This window comes from Choloepus didactylus, chromosome 21, assembly GCF_015220235.1.
Source record: "Choloepus didactylus isolate mChoDid1 chromosome 21, mChoDid1.pri, whole genome shotgun sequence".
Classification (NCBI taxonomy): domain Eukaryota; kingdom Metazoa; phylum Chordata; class Mammalia; order Pilosa; family Megalonychidae; genus Choloepus; species Choloepus didactylus.
In genome coordinates, this window is record NC_051327.1 from 47,249,268 (window position 1) to 47,272,660 (window position 23,393).

The window sequence follows — 23,393 nt, forward strand, 5'->3', positions numbered from 1 at the left end:
TCCAGCTTGGCCACAACTCTGAGCTTCAGTTTCCTTATCTGAAAAATGGGAATTATAAATTGTCCCTGCCTCACAAGGGTCCTTGTGAGGCTTAAAATGCATAATGCATTTAATGAGCTTAGCACACTGACTGGCACAGAATAAAGGGTCAAAACTGAAGCTATCCAGATGAATTTGGCTCATGTTCAACTCCCTTGAGTATTTCAGCATCCTTTTAAGTATCCTAAAATTCTTAAATTGTATTTAAATATAAAATTTTAATTGAGCAAAATTCAGTTAGTCTAGGAAAGGCGTTTGAGACAGACAGGATATACTGTCCTTACAGTGTTCAAAAATAGTTAAGGTAGAAAAGGTCACCCACAAGGATACTAAACAAACCCATCGTTTATGAATGCTGCAAATCTGAGCAATACTTGGGAGAAATGTAAGCACAGATATGCTTAAAATGCCAAAAAGATTAAAAGAAGAAGAAAAATGGTACACTTGAATGGATGCAAAAATTCTCAAAAAGGGGTGGAACTTTAGGAAAACTGGTCATGAGACATATCGAGAGCTGTTTGTCTCCTGCCAAACTGGTGGAAGGGGAGCTCCTGCCACCTGTCTCTCAGATAGAAGAGCCTACAAACATCAAGTCCTGTTGGAGAGGCAGCCGAGGCCCAGACACCAACTTGTCCCAACCTAAAGCCAGGCTTTTTGACCCCAGGCCAGTCCCCTGGATGTTGCCCTGTGCCAAGTTTGGGATTTCCCTCTTTGTTCCCCTTTACCCAGCCCTCTCTCCAGAGGCCACTATCACCACCATCCCCACCTCCCCAGACCCCACTAGCCCAGTTACAAATGGTGATTTTCTGTTTATTGTTCAAAAATGAAAATCCAGAAGCAGAGGTGAAGAAGTTGTGGGTTGGGGAACTGTAGGAAGGGAGCAGGGGCCTTGTCCCAGCTCTCCCCTTCATCCGTCTTCTTCTGACCCTCCAAGGCCAAGAGTTAGGCCTGGGGCCAGGGCATCTGGGACGAGCAGAGCCTTTGTGGCTGAGGGGTCGGCAGAGCTCTCAAGGTGATGGGGCAGTCCTTGTAAGGTGCTCTGGGCTGGAGGATTGCAGGGGAGCTGAGTTTCCCTCCCAGGGTCCAAAAGCCAGTGATGGGCACAGAGGGTGAGGGCAGGCCCCTGGTTTGGCAACTGAGAAGAGGACGCTTTGGGCGGCAGGATGCTGGTTTATTTATGAAGGGTCTCCAGGGCCATCAAAGCCCCCTGGTGGGGCTGGGAGACTATTTACATGGCAGGGAGGAGGGGAGCCAGGAGTCACGGACCAGGTCCTGTCATCTCCCCTGCCTAGAATGAGGAGGGGAAGGGCATCCTGGGTCCTGCGGCCTTGGTTTTGAGGATCAGATGGAAACTTCATATTCCCGTGTATCCTGGAGACAGAGAGAAGGGACCAGTTGCTGGTGCAGAATGAGGTTGGAGAAGGTACAACAATGGGGAGAGTTATCCAAAAGATGGAGGAGTTTTAAAGTAGCACATCCCTGGGGGTTGGGGAGCTTGCGGTGAGGATGGGGCTGAATATGGCCAATGGTTGTTTGGTTCTTCCCACGATGTCTTAAAATCATATAAAAATCTGAATTTCTGGCTGTTCTTGGACAACTGGAAGATCTGGCAGTCAGGCCTACAGGATGGAGCTGCATATAGATGGGGCGGGGCACAAGTTCTCTGTTTAGCCACAGACCTCACCACTCCCTACTACACCTGACTTGCTGTGCTAATTCAGTTTGAAATTTCCAAATTAGGGATTGCAGAGTCCCTTGAGAGGGGGCTATGGAGTCCTGGAGCTGAGAACTGTAGCACCCCAGGGGTTGGGGAAAGGCTCACCCCAGCTTCATAGAGTGGGTTGCTGAAGTCCGACTCCACAGTGATGGGGCTGTAGGAGTGGGAGCCGGAGAAGCCAAAGAGAGATTTTCCCTGCAGCCTGGGAAAGCAAGAGGACAGAGGACCTTATCAACAGGTGGGCCCCAGTGCTCCCCTTGCCTCCTGGCTCCTGAGCCAGGCAGGTGGGAGGTCTGCCCCAGCCAGTGGCTCCCTGATGGGGTTACTCACTTGGTGTAGTATACATAAACGCCACTGCCGAGGACAATGACCAAGCCTAGGGGCAGCAGGATAGCCAAGGCCAAGTTCCCACCTTCCAGCTGCCGTGATGGGTCTGTGGTCTGGGTCACTGTTGGGGAGGAGGAGAGGCCAGTGATCAGGAGCTGGGCCCTGCCCTGGCCTCTCCCAGCCTCCTGCCCTGAGCCCTGAACCCCTGGGCCTTACCCCTCCAGGGCCTGGCCTCCTGCCCCCGGCCTCTGCCTCGCCCTCCCGACCTGGCCAGGGCCTGGGTCTCCACCTGTGCCCTCACTGACCTTCCAGTTTTCGGTTGTCCAGGAGCTCCTCATAGGCCACTGCAGGGAGAGGAGGGGGAGGGGGATGGGGTCTGAGCCAGGGAGGGGAAGGAGGGTGGGTAGAGGGCCGGGAGCCCAGTGGGGCTGGGCTGGACAGCCTGGTTCTCTCTGCCCTCTGCTCAACCTAAACTTTGTCCTTCCCTTAGGGGAGGCGTGGGCAGGGGAGGGCCTTCTTCCTCCTTCTCCAGACCCCTAAAAGTTTGGGGATCCTGAGGCAGCCAGGTCTTTGGAATTTGTCAGAGAGGGAAACTGAGGCCTATTCAGAGAGGGCAAGGGGCTTCCAGACCCAGGCCCCCTCCACTGCATCCCTTAGGCTAATTCCATGACCCCAAATTTCCCCAGGACTTCTAGACACACCTGTGAGGATGCAGCACCCAGGAGGGGAATGACATGCTCAGTAGAGTCCCCTGTTGATCTGGAATTTGCTACCTGACTCTCCCAGCCCTGGCACTCCCAGACACTGATGTGCCCTCCTGCCTCCTGCCCTGATGCCCAGGCACCTTTGCAGAGCGGGGGCTGGCTGGTCCACTGTGAGGGGTGCCCAGGCACGCAGGTGATGGTGACCTCGCCGATGAGCTCAAAGCCCTCGTAGCAGAAGAAGCGCAGGGACTCGCCCGCCTGGTAGTGATGCTTGTATAACGTCTGGTAGCCATTCTCGGGAACCCCAGGGTTCAGGCACGGCTCGTACTTCACTGCGGGGAAAGTTTGTCACGTGCCAGCTGCGCTGCCGAGCCGGCCCAAGGCGTGCAGACAGGACCTCCCCGGGGTCACCCAGCCACCTTCCCAGTACATCCCCCAGACTCACGGGCGCACTTGGGGACCCGGTCGCTCCACTTGGGTGTGCCCGTGTCTCGGCTGTAGCAGGTGAGTACAGCCGCCCCCTCCAGGCTGTACCCCGGCAGACAGCGGTACTGGACGTGGGAGCCCACGGGGAAGCCGGCGTCCGAGGCAGTGCGGTGGCCGTTGGTGATCTCACCGGGGTCGGCACAGGTCATGACTGTTGTGGGAGGGCAAGGTCAGGGGCAGCTAGGGCCTCAGTTGCTCCAGGGTTCCCCTCAGAAGCTTACTACCTCCCACCACTTCCTCAGAATGAAGAGAGTGGTGGTAAAAACTGAAAATTCAGTGCATTTTCTATTTCAGGTTTCTTCTGGGAAATAGGATAATTGGGGCAACCACAGGCCCCCCCATACTGAGAGGAAACCTTTGAAATATTTAACCACTGTACCAGAGCACACACTAACCAAATACTGCAGGGTCAGCCCCACATGGCAGACCATCTGGGAAGGACCAGCAGTGGCCCTGTTTAAGAGGCATGGCCCTCCTCTCCCATCATTCCTTGCACACCCAGCCCATGTCCCACCTTTACACTACCTGCCTGCTGACCCTGATTTGGGAAGGTCACCATCATCATAGCCTTTTTCTTTTCTTTTCTTTTCTTTTCTTTTTTTCTTTTCTTTCCTTTTCTTTTCTTTTATCTAACCTGTGCCAGTCACCCTGCTAAGCATTTTGCAAACAATATCATTTCACTCTCATGATACCAAGAGGTCAATGTCACTGTCATCTCTGTCTGATGGAATTCAGAGCTGCCAAATGACTGGCCCACGGTCACTAGGTCAGAGAGTGGCAGAGCTGGGACCTACTCGAGGCCACTGCCATGCAGCACTGGACTGAGAGTCAGGACAATCACATCTCAGCATAGCTTCAGGCTCATTGTCAAGGTCAGCCTTGGGCAGGCTCCCTGCTGAGCCTCAGCTGGTTTCTTCCTCTGAGACAAGCAGCAGCTGGGCCAGCTGAATTCTCAGCTGCATCCAGGCCTGTCATCCTGTGAATCCCTCCAGGGATGGGGGTAGCTCACTGCTTCCTCAGCAGTGTCAACTGGAAATTCTTCCTTGCGTCCAGCCCAAATCTGGCTCCCTGAAACTTCTCTCCGTGGGTCCCGCCACTGCCCCCAGGGGCCACATGGGAGACCCATCATCCATCCCGTGGCAGGCCCATCTCCTTCAGGGGTCACCTCCTCTGTGAAACCTCCTCCCCAAACCTGAAAGGATCATCCAGCCCTCTCTCCCAGCCCTTCTTCAGACCTACAGGCACTGTGTGCACCTTTTCACTCGCTCTTTACAACCCCTTGATCCTATTTCACCCAGAGGGAAGCCCAGGCCCAGGGATGCCAAGCACTTTGCTGAAGTCAGTCACCCAGCAGTTACCACTGTTCGGTTATCTGTCCCTCTCCCAGACTGACCCCGTGCGCATAACCCCAACCCAGCACAGGGCTTCAGTGACGTCCTTAGATAAATCAAGTGCTCTGACGAGCCGTGGCCTTGGCAAAGGGGTGCCCCAGAGGGTCAAGGATTGAAAGCGAAGGGCCCAGAATGCGAGGAGTTGAGGCAGCGGCAGCCAGCGGGGGCCCGGGACGGAGCCCAGAGAGAACGGGCGGGACTCCGACGGGGCAGGGGAGGGTGGGAGCCGGGCCTTGACAAGGAAACCGGGACAGAGTCCTGAATATAGAGTCACAGCCCGAAAAAGATGAGCGCGGGACCCAGGTGCGCGGGAATAAAGGCGGGGCAAGGATTGGAAAGGCGGAACCCAAAGGGCATGGGGGCGGGGCCAGGGGAGGACGGAGGTGGGCGGGGCCCGGGGCGGAGGGGCGGGGCCCGGGCGGAGTGGGGCGGGGCCCGGCTCACTCTTTTGGCAGGCGGGCGGCGCGGCGCTCCAGGACAGGTCCCACTGGCAGGTGAGAATGTCGGACCCGAGCAGCTCGTAGCCCGGCTCGCACTGGTAGGTGAGCACCGTGCCCCGGATCAGGTCCCCGTGGGACGCCGTCCTCCAGCCCCACTCCGGGGGTGGCAGCTCGGGGCAAGTGTCGTTCCTCGGGACCTCTGCAGGAGTGGGGGACGACGAGTCTGAAGGCTGCCCTTCGACTAAGAGCGCCCTTCCAGCGTCGGGGGCCTTGACCCGGTGCCCCCCTCCCGGGACCTCTGGCCTGCGGGACCCCTGCCCATCTCGGGACCCTAGCCCCCAGTACCTTTGAAGTGCAGCACGAAGCCCTGGCCCAGGCCGGGGTTCGGGGGCCCAGGCGGTGCCTGAAACTGCAGCGTGAGGTCGGGCCCGGAGGAGAGAAGGCGACGGCGCGGCTGAGGTCCGCGCAGCTGGGCCAGGACTCGGGCGCTGGGGCCGTCCCCGTCGAACAGCGTCAGCATGTCCCCTTCGCGCACGTTCAGGCTGCAGGGGGTGGGGCCAGGTGTGGGGGCGGGGCCACGACTGGCTTCGCCCACCCAGTTCTGCCCAGTCCCCGCTCTGTCGGTGAGTGAAATCCTACCTTCTCCAGCCCGCCCCGCACCCCCTATCCCACGCCGGGCCCCGCCTCAGCTTTGACCAGTCATGGGCTTCTCCCCTTCGCCAGGTCCTCCAGAGCCCACCAGTTCTGGGCGCCTCCCAGTTGCTGAGGCCCAGTCCCCAGCCCTGCTCCACTCTGGCCTACTCTCCAGTCTCTCCGTTTCCACCAGCATCCCAGGCCAGCCCCGCTCCAGCTCTGACCAACCCCAGGCTCTGGACCATCCCGCATAACTCTAGGCCCTGCGGCGGCAACACCTCCTCTTTGGCCACGCCCACTTCTGGTTCCGTCCAGTCAACATGACCAGCTCACGCCAAATCAGCCGACTGGATCCCCCCACCCCCACCCCCACTTTGGGTGCTGGTAATGATGCAATAGCTTGGGCCCGGATCCCTGGAAATCACTCCAGCAGTAGCCCCCTGAAACCACCGAAGCCTTTGAGACACCAGGCCAAGCCCCGCTTTTTCACAGCAGCCCTTGAGGAAAGCTGTACTGCCCCCATTTACTCAAAGTCATCTGGCTAATAACTTAGGTCTAACTAAGGTGAACCCTTAATTGCCTCTTTCATCAGACCATGTATTCGCTGATTCTTGTGTACAAATACAAGAGCAGCTCAGAATGCAGGTGGCACGTCGCCAGGCCCTCCAGGGCTGAGCCCACACCCATGGCACCCTCTGCAGGGCCCAAACGTACATCTCAACTTGGAGCAAGATGCGCTTCTCCTCCTGGACGTGCAGGCCCCACACGCAGTCCTGGCCTGGGCTGTAGCTCTGGGGCCAGTCGGGAGAGAGGACCACACCTGCTGGCTCCGACAGCTCCCCTCCACACATGGCTGCAGCAGAAGGGGGTCACGTTCAGGACTCAGGTGGGGAGATAGTCTCTGTTTCACCGCAGTCCTCACACTCCCAACGGCATGCACCACTTCACACGTTTCCTGTGATCACTTAGCCATCTGTTTCTTCCCACTCCTAGGTCCTGCTGTGCCCAGTCCCCAGCGCTGCTCTTTATTAACCCTGCTCTCCAGCCTTCCCATCACCACCCTCCATGACTTAGCCTAACCAAATTCTGGCTCTTGGAGACACTTGGGTTTGTGGCCCCTGAATCCTGTAACAAGCTCTCCAATTATTCAGCTAAGGAAACCGGGGCTCTGAAAGAGACATGGCTTTGTATTTGTCCAAAGCCTGGGTTGATTTGGCTTGGATATGGAGGACTCCCTCCTGAATGGCCTCCTAGGACCCCCCCACCCACCCCAGTTCACGGGGGAGTCTTTAGACTGAAGGACTCCCTGGGGATGGGGTATGGGTGGGGCTCACCCTTGCAGGCTGGTTCTGTGTCGTTCCAGTGAGGTTCTGTGGGATCCACGCATTCAATGGCATTGGGGGGGCCAGGGGGCTCCAGGGCATATCCTGGGAGGCATGAGAAGGTGACCAGTGCCCCTGGGCGGTACTCAGGGTCCGTGGTGGTGACGTTGCCATGTGCCAGGAAGGGAGCGAAGCAGCGGTCCTCCTCAAATGCTAGAGAGGAGTCAGTCAATCACAGAAAATAAGGACAAAGACAAGTCTTAGGTCTTAAGGGACCACAGCCAGGGGCTTTGGGCTGAATGCAGGTGTTCTTTGGCCACTTGGTGGGATTTTTTAAAAAACTGAATGCACTTGGGCTTAGCTTTCGCTCTTCACTTTGCCAAAAATCCAAACGCTCCTCCTTTACGCATTCCTGTGTTCCCTCCAGAGTCTTCAGAAGGAATCCCCTAGGCTAGTCAAACCCCAGCCAGCCTCTACAAATACAGGAACTGAGGTCCACAGACAAAAAGCTACTTTCCCAGGGTCATACAGCAGGGCAGCGGCAGAACCCAGTCCTCGAACCCAGATTGCTTAATTCCCAGCCATGGATACTTGGCCCTGGACACTGCCAAGTATTTGTTTGTGGGTATGGGTGGGTGGTAGGCAGAGTGGAGGTGCCCTTGGGGAACTGGTTTGTGTAGGTCCTCAAAACAACAACTCTCAGATTCTGATCACCTCTGGTTATCCAAGATGTTGCTAGAATCTCAAAGGCAGCTGATGCAAAAGCTACTGAGTTCTGATTTGGACTAAGTTAGCAAACATGAACACCTGCAGGATATTTTAGTTTTTTCATACCTGGTCACATCTTAGCTGCAAAGTTACCCATGAGGTAAGGTGCCTTTCATAAAGATGGAGACCCGGAAGCTCCCAGACTGGCAATGGCCTACAGTCATGGAGAGCCAGGCCTCAAACCAGGGGTTCCTACTAAAAGGCTAGTGTCCTTTGCATTTTAATGTTCTCAGGATCTACCCCACAATTTATTTCTGCAGATCCCCTGTGCTATTTCACTGTTACTTAACCTGATAAGGTGGATGTAAAAATCCTATTCACCCATCAGGTCCCAGTGCCAATTGTATTTCTCTCATGATTCATACCAGGAACTAACCCCAACCATCTCTGGGCACTTTACTTTCTTTGTCTCTCTCCTACTAGTGTTTGCCCAAGACCTCTGCTCCAGACACACTGAAATTCTGCTTCCCAAACATGCCAGACCTTTCTCCCCTGCCTCACATTTGCTCACACTGTTCCTTCTCTGAGATGCAATTCCCCAATCCCCTTCTTCTCAGAAGCTCTCTGTCCTTTGAGGCCCAGCTCAAAGGCCTTTTCTCCCATAATTACTGACCTAGAAGGAAGTGACCTTCACTTCCTCTGAAACAACACAGCTTTCTCCCTTCTGCCCACAGGCTGACTTTATTTTATTTTATTTTTATCTGTTTCTGTGGCTCCCTTCTTTTGCTACCTTTATTCCAGCACAAATCTGCAGCAGATGGCTGATGTTTCTACTTGTCCAGAACTCTGTTCCCCCTTCTTTCTGGTAACAACACCCTATTTTCCTTTTTTTTTTTTTTTTTTTTTCCCCTGTCTCTCTCTTTTTTTTTTTTTTAATTACATTCAGTTTTATTGAAATACATTCACACGCCATACAATCATCCATGATATACAATCCACTGTCCACAGTATGATAACATAGCTATGCGTTCATCACCACAATCTATCTCTGAACATTTTCCTTACATCAGAAAGAACCAGAACCCTATTTTCCTTTTGGGAGATATGCCTTCCCACCTCCTACACCATGAGGTTCAGGTGAGGCCAACAAGGGATGGTCATGTGATGAGGGTCTGCCAATCAGAATGCCACCTGCCTTAGCTACAGTGGTTGGCTCAAGCATGGTCACATGACCCAAGGCAGGCCAATGAGAGCCTTTCCTGGCATTTTCACTGAAGCACTCAGGAAAGAGATGAGTTTTCTCTCTCTCTGTCTCTGCTGGAGTTACTAAGTGGGTGGCATGTAAGCCTGGAGCTGCTGGGTCTACCACAGAGGAAGAGCCTGCTTGACAGTGAAGCCAATGCACAGGAAAGAAGAGCTGAGAGTGGGAAATTACTGGTCTCCTAACTATGTCCGTGGATCCAGCCATGGCTGAAGCTTAAACAGGAAAGTCCACCTCAGGGAATTAGATGGGGATCATAGCTAGGGGACCTTGCAGTTTTTGGGTAGGGGCAACTGAGATTTCAGGGATCCAAACACAGAGATGAGAACGGAGGGAGCCCATGCTGATGACCATCCCTGGGTGTCGGGAGGAGGAGAAGGTGCAGGGCTTGGGATTGGGACAGGGTCAGTTACCTTCAAATCGGAGGCTCAGCAGCAAGGGATTGGCAGGTGTCTCTGAGAGCAGCTCCACATAGAGCGACTGGGCGTCACTGATGAGACCCCGCTCCGGGACATCATCCATGTCTGAGTCATAGATCACAGGGGAGAGGGGACTGCCCCCCGAGCGCACCATCAGCCTGGGAGGGACAGAGAAGTGGCCAGGAGCTCTCCTAACTGCTCATGGCTATTATCAACATTTGCTCTACGCCATGGATTCCTTCTAAGCTGTTTATACATTTAATTTCGTTTAATTCTCACAAGAACCCTGTAGGCAGATACTATTATTATTCCTTGTTTTAGAGGTGAGGAAACTGAGGCCCAGGAAGATCAAATAAATTGGCCAAGATGACATAGCAAGTCGTGGCAGAGCTGGGATAGCAGTTTGTTAGATAAAGAATAATGATGATGATGAAGATGATGGCAAACACTTTCATCAGGTGCTCACTGTGTGCTAGGCCCCATTCTGAGCACCTGACATATCTGAATTCATTTATCCTCACCGAAACCTTAAGTACTAATTTCTGCATTCTGCAGATGAGGACACAGAGGCACAGTGGGGTTAAGTGACTCATCTAAGGTTGCACAGTGATACCACCTAAGGAAGGGTAAGAACTAAACTGTGTTTGACACATAGTCCAACAGGGATCTGCTCCAGGTCTCTCTGACTCCCCACTGTTGCCTCCCCACTGCCCCGAGGAGGGGGCCTCTGACCCAAGGCCCAGACCCTTACCGGTCATTGTCCTCATCCAGCGAGACCCTTTCGAAGTGCAGGTGCAGCCGGCGTCCCTCGGCTGCTTCAATGACCCAGCGGCAGGTGAGGTTGGGTCCTGCAGCTCCCCCAGGCTCGGGGGACACGATGCGGCCCAGTGTGGCATTGTGGACGATGCCCCCACAGGACGCTGTGGGCAGTGGAGGCAAGTTAAGGCCAACCCGAGCTGACTTCTCCTCTTCCTTGGGGCCTTAGCCCTTCTCAGGCCCAGCATCAGAGCTCATGTGGCCACAGCTTGGCTGGGACCTTGCTCAGAGATGGCCTCTGCCCCACAGGCTCACCCCAGAGGACAGAACCTTCTCCAGGCCACCACCCGGGAGGGGAGCCAGCCCTGGAATAGGAAAACTCCAGGATGGGTTAGAAAGTCCACAAAAATGATGCCTTCACAGATAGGGACACCTTGGAATGGTGACCTCAGTTATGGGGATCCCCAGAACTGAAACCCCTAGAGGGAAAACCTTCCAGTCACGGACTCCCATAAGGAAGACCCTATAGGACAGAGACTTTCCAGCCTGTGGACCTGAAGAATGATTCCCCCTCTGAGGAGGACTGCCCTAAAGAAGGGATCCCCGGAAGGGTGACTCCCTAAACGAAAACTCTCAAGGTGGGACATCCCAAGATAGGGACTTTCAGGATGTGTTTTCCCCAAAGATGGAGACCCTCAAGATAGGACCCTCCCTGTGGGGTCACCAGGACAGAACCACCCCACCCCCATCCCCTATGGTGGCAAGAGACTCACCTATGCAGGTGGGGGGTTCACTGCTCCAGGCTGGCCGGGTGCCATTGAGGCAGACGAGGGTCTCCTCGCCCTGCAGCTGATAGCCCGAGTTGCAGTGGAAGGTGGCAGCACCCCCGGGGTGCAGGTCTGTCACGCTCACATCGCCATGGGCCGGCCGGGGAGGGAAGCCGCAGCTCAGGAGGTAGGCTGGAGCAGCCAGAGCAGGGGGAAGGGGGGACTCATTCCCACATGCTGCTCCCTCTTACCAATCCCCCAGTGCTTCTTTCCTCCTCCCAGTCTCCAGGGGACACAAACCAGCCCCACACTGGAGACCACCCGAAAGAACAAGAGCTCCTTGCCTGAGCGCATTGCTTCCCAAAGATGTCATTTCAACATCTTACCTCCACTAGTTTTTATCATCCACCCACTTTGGTCCCCGTTTATAGACAGTGTACCTCAGAGACCTTACTCTGGACCCTGGCATTTATTTGCTGTGTGGCTGCAGGCAAATACATTGGCCACTCTGAACCCGGGCCCAGCTCTAATAATAACAAGTAGTATTTGCAGATGTTCACCTTCCAAAGTGAGTTCACTCAGTGCTTTTGAGGCAGACAGAGAAGGAATGTTTGACCCATTTTCCAGATGTGGAAATTGAGGCTCCAAGTAATTAAGTGCCCCATAGCATTTTCCTTCCCTCCACATACAGAGACTTTCCTCCATTGAGGTGCTCCATGGTGCTGTACCCTTAGCTTTCATCCAGAGAAACCACGTGAAACTCTTATAGGAACTTTGTTTTACCATTAAAGACCTTAATACTCAATGCTCTCTAAATGAATCCCCCAGTGAAAGTGATGTGCTGGGGAAAGCTTTGCTTGCCTTGAAGATCTGTCTTGTTTTCTCCTTTCTTGCACTGAGAACCGTGTGATTTCCCTTTTTGCACTGGCTGCCAGGAAGCTCAGAACCAGATTGAGGTTTGTCCTTAGCAACAATGGTCTGTATATCTACCTTCTATTTTTTCATCTTTATTAAGCATTACCTGGTGCTGTTTTTATTCTAAATTACTCTGTACAACTGTATTGCTTGCATTTTTTGTAAGACCCCTGAAATTCTTGCTAAATCAGATGGGATAAAACACATAAATAGAAAGTGACTTGGTAGTAAATGATGAACTCTGAACTCAATACTGACATCTCTGTGTGTCTATGTTTCAGAACTGGGCAGAGCTCATCAAAAAAGCCTTCCTGAAAGAAGTGCAATAAAGCCAGATCTTGTAGGAAAGGCAGGTTCTGGTTAGCAGAGGGCCTGGGAAGTACCAGCTTGCTTGGAATTTTGCTTTCTCAGACTCTTTAGCCCTGAGTGATTTTATTGGAGACCTGGTCCCTCCCTATTTCAGAATTCAACAAGGATTTCCTGGGCTGAGCCCTGGGGAGATAGAGGAAAAAAAAAAAAAAGACCCAGCCCTCACTCTTGGGGAGGCCAAACAACCTTCTAGAACACAGTGATTTGCATAAATGACATTTGTAATTGCTCTCTGTGGCCAATCAAATCAAAAGGGAATGCTTTTGAATGACAATCGAGATTTTTCCTAAGCTGGCATCAGCCCAGCACTTCCAGCTTCTGTTCTCAGCAACTATGACCCATATCCTACACAGCACAGTTCTGTGACTTCTTGTGATCCCACCTCCATCCTTGACTCACACCATCACCCTTACCTGAAAGGCCCTCTCCTCCCCCTTTCTCATCTTTCAAGAGGTAGCTTAAGTACCACCTCTGCCAGGAAGCCTTCCCGACACCTCCCTTCCCTTGTCTGTACACGATCCCACATATAAAAATTTGCCATCACGCTGACCACTGTCTATTGCCACTACTGAAGCTATACATTTGGCTTCTCCCATGAGACTAAACCAAGCCTTACTTATTTTGTCTCCTAAAAGCCTGGCTGATCAATTGCAGCAGCACTGGATTGGGAGACAGGCAGACCTGAGCTTCACTCCCAGCTCCACAAACTCATTAGTTGTATGACCTTAAACAGGTAACTTCACCTCTAGGGGCCTCTCACCTGTAAATGGCAATAATAATACCTATCACTGGGATTCCTAAAAATTAAATAAGAGAAACACACACAGCACCTGGAGGATAGAAGAGGCTCAGGAGATGTTAATCGCCTACCCCTCTGCCTCAACTAACGAATGACTGGGAGCCAGAGATCTGACTTCTGACTCTGCAATGAATTTGCAGGTGGCTGAGCAACCCACATAAACTGAGTCTTTTTCTCCTCTGGGAGATGGACAGGACAGTGGCCACGCCCCAGGGGTGCTGTGAGAAGCAAATGAAATAATAGTTGGTGAGAGGGCTTTCTAAATGGCGAAGTTTGCTGGATTTGGGGTGAGGAGTGATGGAGCCTTTGACCTCTCCGAAAAGCTAATGAGGCCGCTCTGGACCAAAGGCCCTAGTTAGTGCAGATTGGGAAGGATTTTAAACAGGTCCTCAGTCCCAAGGATGCCTGGAGGAGCCGCGGAGCAGGGAAGACCAAGGCAGGTGATGACAGGCGATTTACGCAATAGCCCTGCTTCCCCAAATGTTCCACTTAGCTGCTAAGAGTCCTATTTTCAATGCCCTGGGGAAGTGGCAGCTTAAAGGAGCCAGTGGGGAGCCATTTTGTAATATCCGAAGTCCAGCCCTTGGCCCTGGGCCCTCAGGGCCTGCCCTTGCTCCCCACCAACCAAGCCCCCTGCCGCCAAATACATGCCCCCCCAGCTCTCCGGTCTCTCCATGCAGGGCCTGCTGCCTGGCGTCCCCCTCCTTGCACACATGAGCCTCTGGGGCAGGTCCTGAGCAGAGGCCCCAGGAGAAGCAGGAGGGAGGGGCTGGAGAGGTAACGAGGAAGGGATGCAGGCTGTGTCCTGGACGAGGTCTACAAAGGGCGTGGGTACAGGGAGCCAGGGGTGGCCGTGAGGGGACGTGAAGGGGCTTCTGGCTCAACACACAGCTCCCTCTACGTTTCTGAGGAGCATAGGAAGGGATCTTAGAGAGGACAGCGGTGCCTGGGATGGGGAGTGTGGGCTGGGCCCCTTGCTTTACGCACACACTTGTGTTGGAACTTACCCTGGCACTGGGGGAAGGTGCCCCTACACGCAGGTGAAGGGTGAATGCACACGTGTGTGTAGGTTGTCTGTGGGTGGGTGCTCAAACATGAATACATGCCCCTCCCCTGACCCCCGAAGTCAGAAGGAGCTTTCTAGGTCACAAATCTAAGCCTGTTATTCTCTTAATGCCTGAAACGTTTCAAAATGCCTCCCCCTCACCTGCAGGATGAAGAAGTCTGAAGTCCCCACTGAGTCCTGGTCACTCAGCCCCCTTCTCCCCCACCCCTCTCTGCTTTCCCTAGAGAGCAATAACTGACATTTTTTTTTTGAGCTCTCACTGTGCATCGGGCCCTATTTTAAGCCTTTGACATGCCTTAATTCATTTGATCATCCTAATAACACCTAAAATAGGCTCCATGGGCCCCATCATCCCATACTTTAGATGAGATCATGAAGCACAGAGAGGTTAAATAACTTGTTCAAGGATGCGCAGCTAGGACAATTTTGTCTTCCATACTGAATTACTTCAACTGCTCAAGGGGTCATATTTTCTCTTCTCTCTGTGTTTTGGAATGTGCCTTTTCATCCATTAGACACCTGCCTCCCCCTTTCCCTCCTTCCCTCCCTTCCTTCCCCTGGCTAACCCATCCTTCAGGTTTCAGCTGAGACGTCACCTGCTCCAAGTTTTCCCTAGCTCCTTTAGGAGAAATCTAGGGCCCTTTGACATTTGTTCCCCCTGCCTGTGTTTCCTCCGTCATGGTCTTGATTGATTGAATTATGATCATCCCAATTACTTGTATGTCTCCCTACCTAGATGCTGAGTTCTTTGAAATCAGGTTTATACCTGGTTCATTCATTCCTCTCCCTAACACATTCCTAACACAGGCTCTGGTACAAAGTAGGCACTTGGTAACCATTTGTTAAGGGAATGGATGAGTTGCCATTTGGCCGTGTGCTCTCTCAGACCAGTGTGCATGGGTTTCCTTGGAGGGTTCTGATCCCCCAGGGCCCTGTCAGAAGGAAAAGCCCCCAGCAGCTCTCTGTGTTTTGAGGGACCCCCAAGCTGTCCCCTGTGCCCAGTGCAGCCTCTGCACTTCCACCAGTTCCCCAGGCCCCTCACCCTGATAGTGGATCCTGAAGCCACTGCCCCGTGGGGCCCGTGGGCTCTGGAAGTGCAGGAGCAGCCGGTTGGTTGGGCTCCGAAGGACCTGTCCTTCTCCGAGCATGGAGGAGTTGGCCAAGAGTCTGGGGGCCAGGCCTGGGGACCCCCCGCCAGCCAGCACCAGCAGTTCCTCCTCCCGAGACAGGTTCAGTGTCTGCACCTGGAGAAATCAGAAACAGACCCACCAGGGCATATCAGCCAGGGTAGGAGCAGCTCTAAGACAGCCTGCCTTCCCTGTCCCCATATGCAGTGGCCCAGGCACCACGGTAATGTTAGCCAAGCTCAGAACTCAAGGAGAGTCTTTGAGATCACTGGGGTTAGGGAACAGTCCCAGAGATGGTGGTGGCCACACAGCCCAGGTCCTCTGGCTCCGGGACCAAATATGTGCACACACACCCGGGCACAGAGGGCAGGACTTGGAAGTTTCACAGTCAGATGCTTTGAGTCTGGTTACCTGGATCTCAATGCCGTAGCCAGGGTAGACGTGGATGCTGTAAGTGCAGTCTAGGAGTCCCAAGGTACGGCTGGTAGTGCTCCCCAAATCTGGAGACTCCACATACCCTTCACCCTCAGAGATGTTGTTGTTACACAGAACTAAAGGGATACAAGTGGCTGTGGTTGAGAGAACCCCTGTGTTCCTGCCCTCCGAGCCATGCAACTCTGGGGGTCTGTATCTGTCTTCTCCCAGTTCCCCTCACCATCTTTATCCAGTGCCCCCTCTCCCAGCTGTACCCAGCATGCCCTTCCCCAGCTGTAATAGAGATAAAATACATCATAGCAGGGGAATATGAATGTTAGCCTTTATTATTATTACCCAGCAGCCCCTTCCCATCTGTACCCAGAACCCCTTCTTCTGCATGTTCTCAGCAGCCTCTTCCCCATTCATACCCAGAATCCTCCTCTCCTACATCTGGGCTCTTGACACTACCCCATTCCCTTTCAGGCGCCTCACCTGGGCTGGTCACTGTGGTGGTGACTGTGGTCGTGGTGATGATGGTTGTCGTTGTCTCCTCCTCCCCTCCCTCGGGACTGAGGGGCGGGCCTGGGGAGGCTGGCCCAGGAAGGGGCGGAGCTGTAGTTCCTGGGGGTGGGGTCAGCAGTTCCGGTGCAGTGGGGCCAGCCCCTCTGACCCCTTTAGGGGTCACAGCTGTTGTCAGAGGCCCTGTCCCTGGCTCAGTGGCCCATGGCAGAGAGGGTGCTGCAAGAGTCTGGCCGGCTGGAGGGGTGGCTAGTGTGGGGTCTGGATCAGATCCTGGGACAGTGCAAGGGAAGTCAGGGCACATGAGGAACAAATTGGGAGGGCCCTGGATGGGGATCAGGGCTGAGAGAAACTGGGGATCCCCCACTGAACCCAAAGGGCCTCCCCCACAAGGCCATCCCCATCCAAACACCATCCCTTCCCCCCAAGGCTTCCACAGCTTGGCGCTCCCCTCCTTTTCTTCTTCTCCCCCTCCCCATCCAGGCCCTTCTGCCCTGACTGGCTCCCTGAGCCCCTCCCTCTAGCTCTGTCTCCACCCCTTTCTCTCTCCCCTAAGTCTCTGGCTTTTGCTCTCTCTGGAACTCTACTTCTCTGTTTCACATTCTTCTCTCTCTGATTTTGTGGCTCTAGATCTGCTGGTCTCTGCATTCCTCTCTCCTTCCTCCCGCCTCTCCTTTCTCTGACTCTGACTTTCCATCTTTCTCTGTGTGTGTCTGGTTTTCTTTCTGACTTTGCCTCTTGATGATCCTGTCTCTGGTTCTCTGGTTCTCTGTGCCCAGTTCTGACTCTCTCCAATTGTCTCTCTGTCTCCCTTAGAATTTCACTGGACTCTCTGGGGAGCGTGGAGGGTCTTACCCCCCTCTGCAGGCTCTTCCCTGGACTGGCTCCCCATCTCCCTGAACCAATGTGTCTCCCTCAGCCTCTCTCCCCCTCCTGCCACTCTGGGATCTCACCTGGCAGGAAGCCCATCTCAGGGCCCCTCCTTAGCAGGGCCCCATGGATCAGCTCGGCTAGGGCCTCGGAGGACACTGTGGGGGTCTCGCTTCCAGGCTCTGGCAGGGCCTCTTCCTCCTTCAGGGGCAGACCTAGGAGGTGAAGTTGTGTGAGCAACTTCCCCTCCCCCCCCACCACTTCCTTCTCCAGAACCATCCTTTCCAGACCGGGTCTTCCCTCCTCACCCAGTCAGCTGGGCCTGCAGGGCCTCAGCGGGTCCGAAGTCAGGCCAAGAGCCAAGATTAGGTGGTCAGCTCCCAGCTGCGTGTTCCACTCCTACCCCCCACGCCCCCATGCCCCCCCCAGGCTGTGTGGGCCTTCACCTTGGAATTCTGATCCCTGGATAGCGCCATCAGGGCAGGGAGGGGGCGGCAGTGCTGCCTTCACTTTCACCTCGATGTGCTCTCCCCCCAACCCTGGGGGTCTGCAGAGGATTGGGGAGCATCTCCTAGCCCTCGATTCTGCAGTGCCCCAGGTTTCTCTCTCCGGTTTGTCTCTGCAGCATAGCTGTCCTTTCTCTCTGCTCGCTCTCTCTCTCTCTCTCTCTCTCTCTCTCTCGTTCTTTGCAGTCTCTGCATCCTTTCCTGGAGTCTGGCCGGAGGTCAGAATGGGGGACTGACTAGCTGGTGTCTGAGCCTTGCCTCTGTCCATCTGTCTTTGTTCATATGTCCAAGACCATTTGTGTGAGCGGTGCCTGGCCTCTCTCCCAGCACCTCCGTCTCTCGACCCAGGTACCCCGCGCGCTGCCGCCGCCTCCGCAGATCTTCCCCCAACTTCCCCATCCCTCCTTTCTGGATTTAACCCCTAAGACGCTGCTAAGAGCTCCCCTCATTCATTTCCCCATCAATTTAGGCTCGGGGGCTAGGAGATCTGAGAACCAGCTGGATACCCCAGGCTTGCGCCTTCCGCGGCGGCCGTGCCACTCCCCTCCCCCGCAGGCTCGGAAGACCCAGAATGTTCGAAGAAAGGAGGGCTAAGGACCCCGCTGAGGGCTGGCTCGGGGCCCATCCCACATCCCCATGTCCTTACCCTGAATCCAGGGACAGCTCAGCAGAATTAGGAACAGCAGCTTGGGAGGCGACGGGTGCTGGGCCCTGGGGGTCCCCATGGCGAATCACCCCGATCTCTCTCCTCGGGGCTTCTCCTAAATAATCTAGCTGCCACCTTTCCTCCGTCTCCTTCTATCTTTCCCTTTAATCCCCAACCCCTCCTGCTAGGGGTCGGCAAAAGAAGGCAATCTCTGTGCCCCTTGTGATGAAGGGCAGGGTTGGGCTGGGGGGCGCCTGGATTCCCCCCTCTGCCCAGTCTCCTCCGTCCTTTGCTCCCCGATCCGTGGGAGAGGGGGCGCGGCTCCGGCTGCAGGGGGTGGGGCTGAGAAGGCCGAAAGGGCCGGGTCGCCTGGGTTACCCTCTTGCTCGGGAGCCTGGGTCCACCGGGCTGGCTGGATCCCGAGCTGGAGGAGTCGGGAGGAGAAAGGTGGCTTCCGAGGGCCTGGGGTGGGGTCGGGATCGGGACGGTACCTACTGGGCCCTGGCGGGGCTCGGCGGGGAGGGGGGATTGCGGAACCCGGAGACTCGAAGCTCGGGCACTGGGGCTGCGGGAGGGAGAAGCGGAGAAAGGTGTTGAGTCCACGTCAGATCCTGGGGACGGGCGAGGGGAGGGGCCTGGGATTTTTGGGGGGTGGGGGAGGAGGAGGAGGAAGTGCAGAGGGAGGAAGGAGGGACCATATGAACGAGGACCGTAATCCTCCCTCCCGTCGGCCCTAGGGGAAGCAAAGGAAACTCTGGTCCCAACAGTAATTACGCCCTTCCCTCCAACCCCCCGCCATTCCAGCACATCTGGAATCTGAATCTCCTCTTCCCAGGGCGCCGAGGGACGGCACAGCTGGGTTCACACCTGCTCGGTCCCCCAATATGCCCCTTCCCTGCATCCGGACCCCGCATGGGACTTCCTTTCACAGAAGCTCGGGTGGAACGGGTTTCCCCCTCCCGCAGGAAAATGACGCGTTTCCATGTTTTTGAGGAGTCTAAGGAATGACGGGCAGGGGGCCTGGGGAGGGGAGACCTTCCTCTTACAGACAGCAGGCCGCCGGCCAGCCGCCAGGCGGTTTCAACTCCTGTTTTCTCTCCCGGGCTCCCTCACAACGCGCCCGGAGCGCGCTTTTTTCAGGACCACCAGCGCGCGGACAGCTCTCCCCGCGGCCCCGCCCGAGCGGGCCCTGCCGGCGATGGGCCGGAGCCGCTGTCACTGCAGTCAGGCTCCCGCCGGGGGCCGGCGCTCGTGCAGGCGGAGGGGGAGGGGAGTCACAGGCCCACGGGTCGAGGGACCCGCAGACCCACGGACGGGCCACGGCGTCCCGGCCCCCAGGCTCCGCGCGCCCCCCTGCCCGTCAGTGCGCGCGCTCGCTCCGCCCCTGGCTCGGCCCCGCCCCCGCCGCCAGGCCCCGCCCCTCCTTTTCGCATTGCGGGGCGGCTGGAGGTTGGCGCGGTGCCCCCTGACCCCGGCCCCCCTCCCCAACGTAGCGCCCCGTTGGAGCTGGGGGGGGGCGCTGCAAATCCGGAAACGGCCCCCCTCCCCAGCCTGAGATGCAGCTGCCGCTGGACGGGGGCGGGCGTAGCTGAGATGAGAGGGCTGCGGGGAGGGGTGACGTCAGGGTGAGTGGGAGCCAAGGCAGGAGCGAGGAGGAGAGAGGGAGCGAGGGAGCAGGACCGGAGGGCCGGGTCGAGAGAGAAGCGAGGGCAGGAAGGAGAGGGGAGAGGAAAGAGAAAGAAGCCGTCGCGGACGACGGGGCTGCGGGTCCAGGTGGGGTAGGAATTGCTGTCCTGGGGAGCTGAAAGGAAAGGGAGGGAGAGAAAGAGACTGAAGAGAGGGGCGGGGGTGGAGAGAGGAGAAGAGAGGAGGGAGGAGAAGGGAGAGGGAGAGAGGAGACTGCGGGAAGGAAAAAGAAGGGAGGGGACAGGGTAGGATAGAGGGAGAAGAGTTGGAAAGACAAAGACAAGGGAGAAAGCAAGAGGAGAGAAAGAAAGGGAAAGGCAGGTTGGGGGTACACAAAAGAGAGGAGACAGAGGGAGACACCTGGAGAGGAGACCCCAGAAGGAGAGAGAGAACCAAGAGTGGGACTGTGGAAAGGAAACAGCCCGGGGGGAACCAGGGAGCAACCATGGGTGGGACCCGGGGAGATCTGGGGGAACAGGGTAACTGGGGCCTGAGGGATGCCCCAGGCCTTTTGGCCCGGGCCCCCGTGCCCACCATGTCTCCCTGGCCACTGCCCCTGGCCTCCTCGGCCCTTACCCTGCTTCTTGGAGCCCTCACTTCCCTTTTCCTCTGGTACTGCTACCGCCTGGGCTCCCAAGACTTGCAGCCCCTGGGGACTGAGCGCCGGGCTGGGGGAGTCAGTGGTGGGTCTGGGAGGTGCTCTGGGGCCGGGAGAGCAAGCGTAGGGAGTACTGGGGAGCCTGGGGAGGGACGCAGGACTGAAGGCCTAGTGAGCCGTCGGCTTCACGCCTATGCCAGGCGCTACTCCTGGGCTGGGATGGGCAGGGTGAGGCGGGCGGCTCAGGGTGGCACAGGCCCTGGAGGAGGGCCAGGGGTCCTGGGCATTCAGCGCCCAGGATTGCTTTTCCTGCCAGACCTGCCCTCGGCCCCCTTTGTGCTGCGGGACGCCCAGAGGCACGATGTGGAGCTTCTGGAGAGCAGCTTCCCTGCCATTTTGCGGGACTTTGGGGCTGTGAGCTGGGACTTCTCAGGGACTACCCCACTGCCTCGGGGCTGGTCCCCGCCCCTGGCCCCTGGGTGCTACCAGCTCCTGCTGTACCAAGCAGGCCGGTGCCAACCCAGCAACTGCCGCCGGTGCCCGGGGGCCTACCGGGCGCTGAGAGGGCTGCGGAGCTTTATAAGCGCCAACACCTTCGGCAATGCTGGCTTCTCCGTCCTCCTGCCCGGGGCCCGGCTCGAGGGGCGCTGTGGGCCCACCAATGCCCGGGTCAGATGCCATCTAGGTGAGTAGATGCTACCTGAGGACAACTTCCTGGACCGTCTTCTCTGCCACCAGAACTTTCTCCACGGTAGTTCTGATGGTGCCTCTCTCCTCAGAAATTGTCCTGGACACCCTCCTGCCCACAGCAGCATTTTGCGAGCTTAGTTATCTGCCAATCACCTTCATAAGCTCTGCCACAGCCATCTACCTCCGTACCATGTTTCTTCCCATCAACTCCCTCCACATTTTTTGTTTTACTTATTTATTTTAAAGGAATCTTTATAGATTTATAGACTTTCTGTTGGGGACAAGTAAAAATCAGGATTACTTGCCCTCAAAAGAAAGTACTCATAAAAACAAATTTAAACTTAAAAAAGAGAAAGCTTTAAAAACTCCAGCTAAATTCTTTTGGCCTCTCTGAGCCTGAAGCCTTCACTCTCCGAGTCCAAGGGGAGCAATTTTGTGCGGTGTTAAAGTTGTGGCAGAATCGAACTGAGATTTTCTTTTGGATCTTCTAAAGAGTGAAAGGAAATGGAAATAAACTTCTGATTGCTATTTAATGCCATGACCTTGTTTCACCTAAAATCATTTTCTGTGCTGCTGGTTGGAGGTGTCCTGCACTTGGGGCACACTGCCCATCAGGGTCACGTCCAGATCCTTCTCCTCACCCCCCTCCTTTCCCTGCACCCCCCTCCCTCTCACCGTGCTCTCATGATGAAGGCCTTCTGGCCTATCCTGGCAGAGGCCAGCTACATCCCGTACTTTTAGCCTAGAGTGCTCCCACTCCCCCCATCACCCCTGCTCAGCCACTAGGACTCAAATTTTCAGGTGCCACACCTTCTCTGGGATGCCTTCCTAATCCCCATCAGTTGAGTTGGCTGCTCAGTTTTCTCACAGCATCAGAGCACATGGTCCAGGGCTGGGGCCAGGATGGTGTTACAGTCATCCCTTAAACCTGGTGGGGACGCTGGGCCTAGCATGAAGTCTTCCCTTTTCTCTCCAACAGAATAGATTGCATTTTCCTCTGCCTTTCACCCATCTCCTAGCACTTTTTTCATCGAGTACTATATTGTTAATTATACTCCAGTCATCTTCCAGAGAGCAAGGAGGGGCTGTCATAGAACCTGGTGTCTACCAGAGCCTCAGATCTGCTGACTTACTGAATGGGGTGGGCCCCTTGGACAAGAGCAGGGGTGCTGGATACCTGGGTCTCTTCCCACAGGCCTGAAGATTCCCCCCGGTTGTGAGCTGGTGGTCGGCGGCGAGCCTCAGTGCTGGGCTGAGGGGCACTGTCTACTGGTGGACGACTCCTTCCTGCATACAGTGGCTCATAATGGTAACGGGGTCCCTGTCCTGCCAGGGTAGTAGACTAGAGGGCATAGCAGTCTCCCAGCTGTGTGACCTTGAACAAATCATATGCCCTCTCCCATCACTGGTGAAATGGAGCAACTGCCTTCTTTATCAGGTGATTGCAAGGCTTAAATAAGCTAATGTAGGTGTATAGCAAAGCGGTTAACAGCACAGGACCCTGCGTCTGAACTGCCTGGTGTCTGTCCCAGCTCTAACACTTACTAGCTGTGTGACCTTGGGCAAGTTACTTCACCTCTCTGTGCTTCAGTTGCTCTGTCTTAAGATGAGGATAATTATGGCACTATCTAATGGTTTGTTTTGATGCTTAAGAGCTGTTAAATATAAAGCATTAGAACAGTGCCTGGCACATACCTGCTGTCTGTTTGCTTTTATGAATATTTGGTGAGTCCTCCTGGCACCTAAGCAATTCATGTCAGCTGCTCTCCTGCTCCATCTCTGTATGCCCTAGGCACCTCTGAAGATGGGCCTCGAGTGGTCTTCATCGTGGACCTTTGGCACCCCAACGTGGCTGGGGCAGAGCGCCAGGCCCTCGACTTTGTCTTTGCCCCAGACCCTTGAAGGGAGGCAATCCCTTCTGACACCAGGGCAGGAGATGCTGCCCTCAGGGACAGCCAGAAGTCGCCAGAACTGCCTCTCTTCACAGCAGGGCTGGGGTGGGCCATGAGGGTGGGGATTGGAGCCGGCCGCGCACACTGAAATACAGACTTTGAATCCTCTCTTAACTCCTGATTTCTTCATTCCTTGCTATGAAGCCCAGGGAGAACCCTGGGGCAGGGGCTCGGGTCTCATTCTGTCTAACTAGCCAGGAAACTCATTAACATACGCCATCTACCTGCCCCTCCCCCTGGCAGCTAGAACCAGACCCTTGACT

The 23,393-nt window shown here is 55.5% G+C and overlaps 2 protein-coding genes across 3 annotated transcripts; one reads left to right on the forward strand and one right to left on the reverse strand.

The window, feature by feature from the left end:
• Positions 1-831: 831 nt before the first annotated feature.
• SEZ6L2 (seizure related 6 homolog like 2) lies at positions 832-18,708 on the reverse strand. Of its 2 annotated transcripts, XM_037815318.1 has the most exons (18): positions 18,205-18,704; positions 17,136-17,267; positions 16,156-16,455; positions 15,658-15,797; positions 15,162-15,363; positions 10,977-11,162; positions 10,199-10,367; positions 9,442-9,605; positions 7,072-7,272; positions 6,452-6,590; positions 5,450-5,646; positions 5,109-5,303; positions 3,233-3,424; positions 2,928-3,119; positions 2,389-2,427; positions 2,087-2,204; positions 1,862-1,958; positions 832-1,410 (listed from the first exon to the last, which is right to left on the reverse strand). In XM_037815318.1, the coding sequence occupies exons 1-18, from the start codon at positions 18,281-18,283 to the stop codon at positions 1,381-1,383; spliced, it is 2,772 nt and encodes a 923-aa protein (XP_037671246.1). In that variant the 5' UTR covers positions 18,284-18,704; the 3' UTR covers positions 832-1,380. The 2 variants fall into 2 exon arrangements, with proteins under 2 accessions (XP_037671246.1, XP_037671247.1); XM_037815319.1 differs by lacking the exon at positions 2,389-2,427 and having other exon boundaries at positions 18,205-18,708.
• Positions 18,430-23,244, forward strand: ASPHD1 (aspartate beta-hydroxylase domain containing 1). Its single transcript, XM_037813824.1, has 6 exons — positions 18,430-18,691; positions 19,253-19,693; positions 19,846-19,977; positions 20,805-21,173; positions 22,374-22,487; positions 22,971-23,244. Exons 1-6 carry the CDS (start codon positions 18,430-18,432, stop codon positions 23,078-23,080), a joined length of 1,428 nt encoding a protein of 475 aa, XP_037669752.1. The 3' UTR covers positions 23,081-23,244.
• Positions 23,245-23,393: the final 149 nt, after the last annotated feature.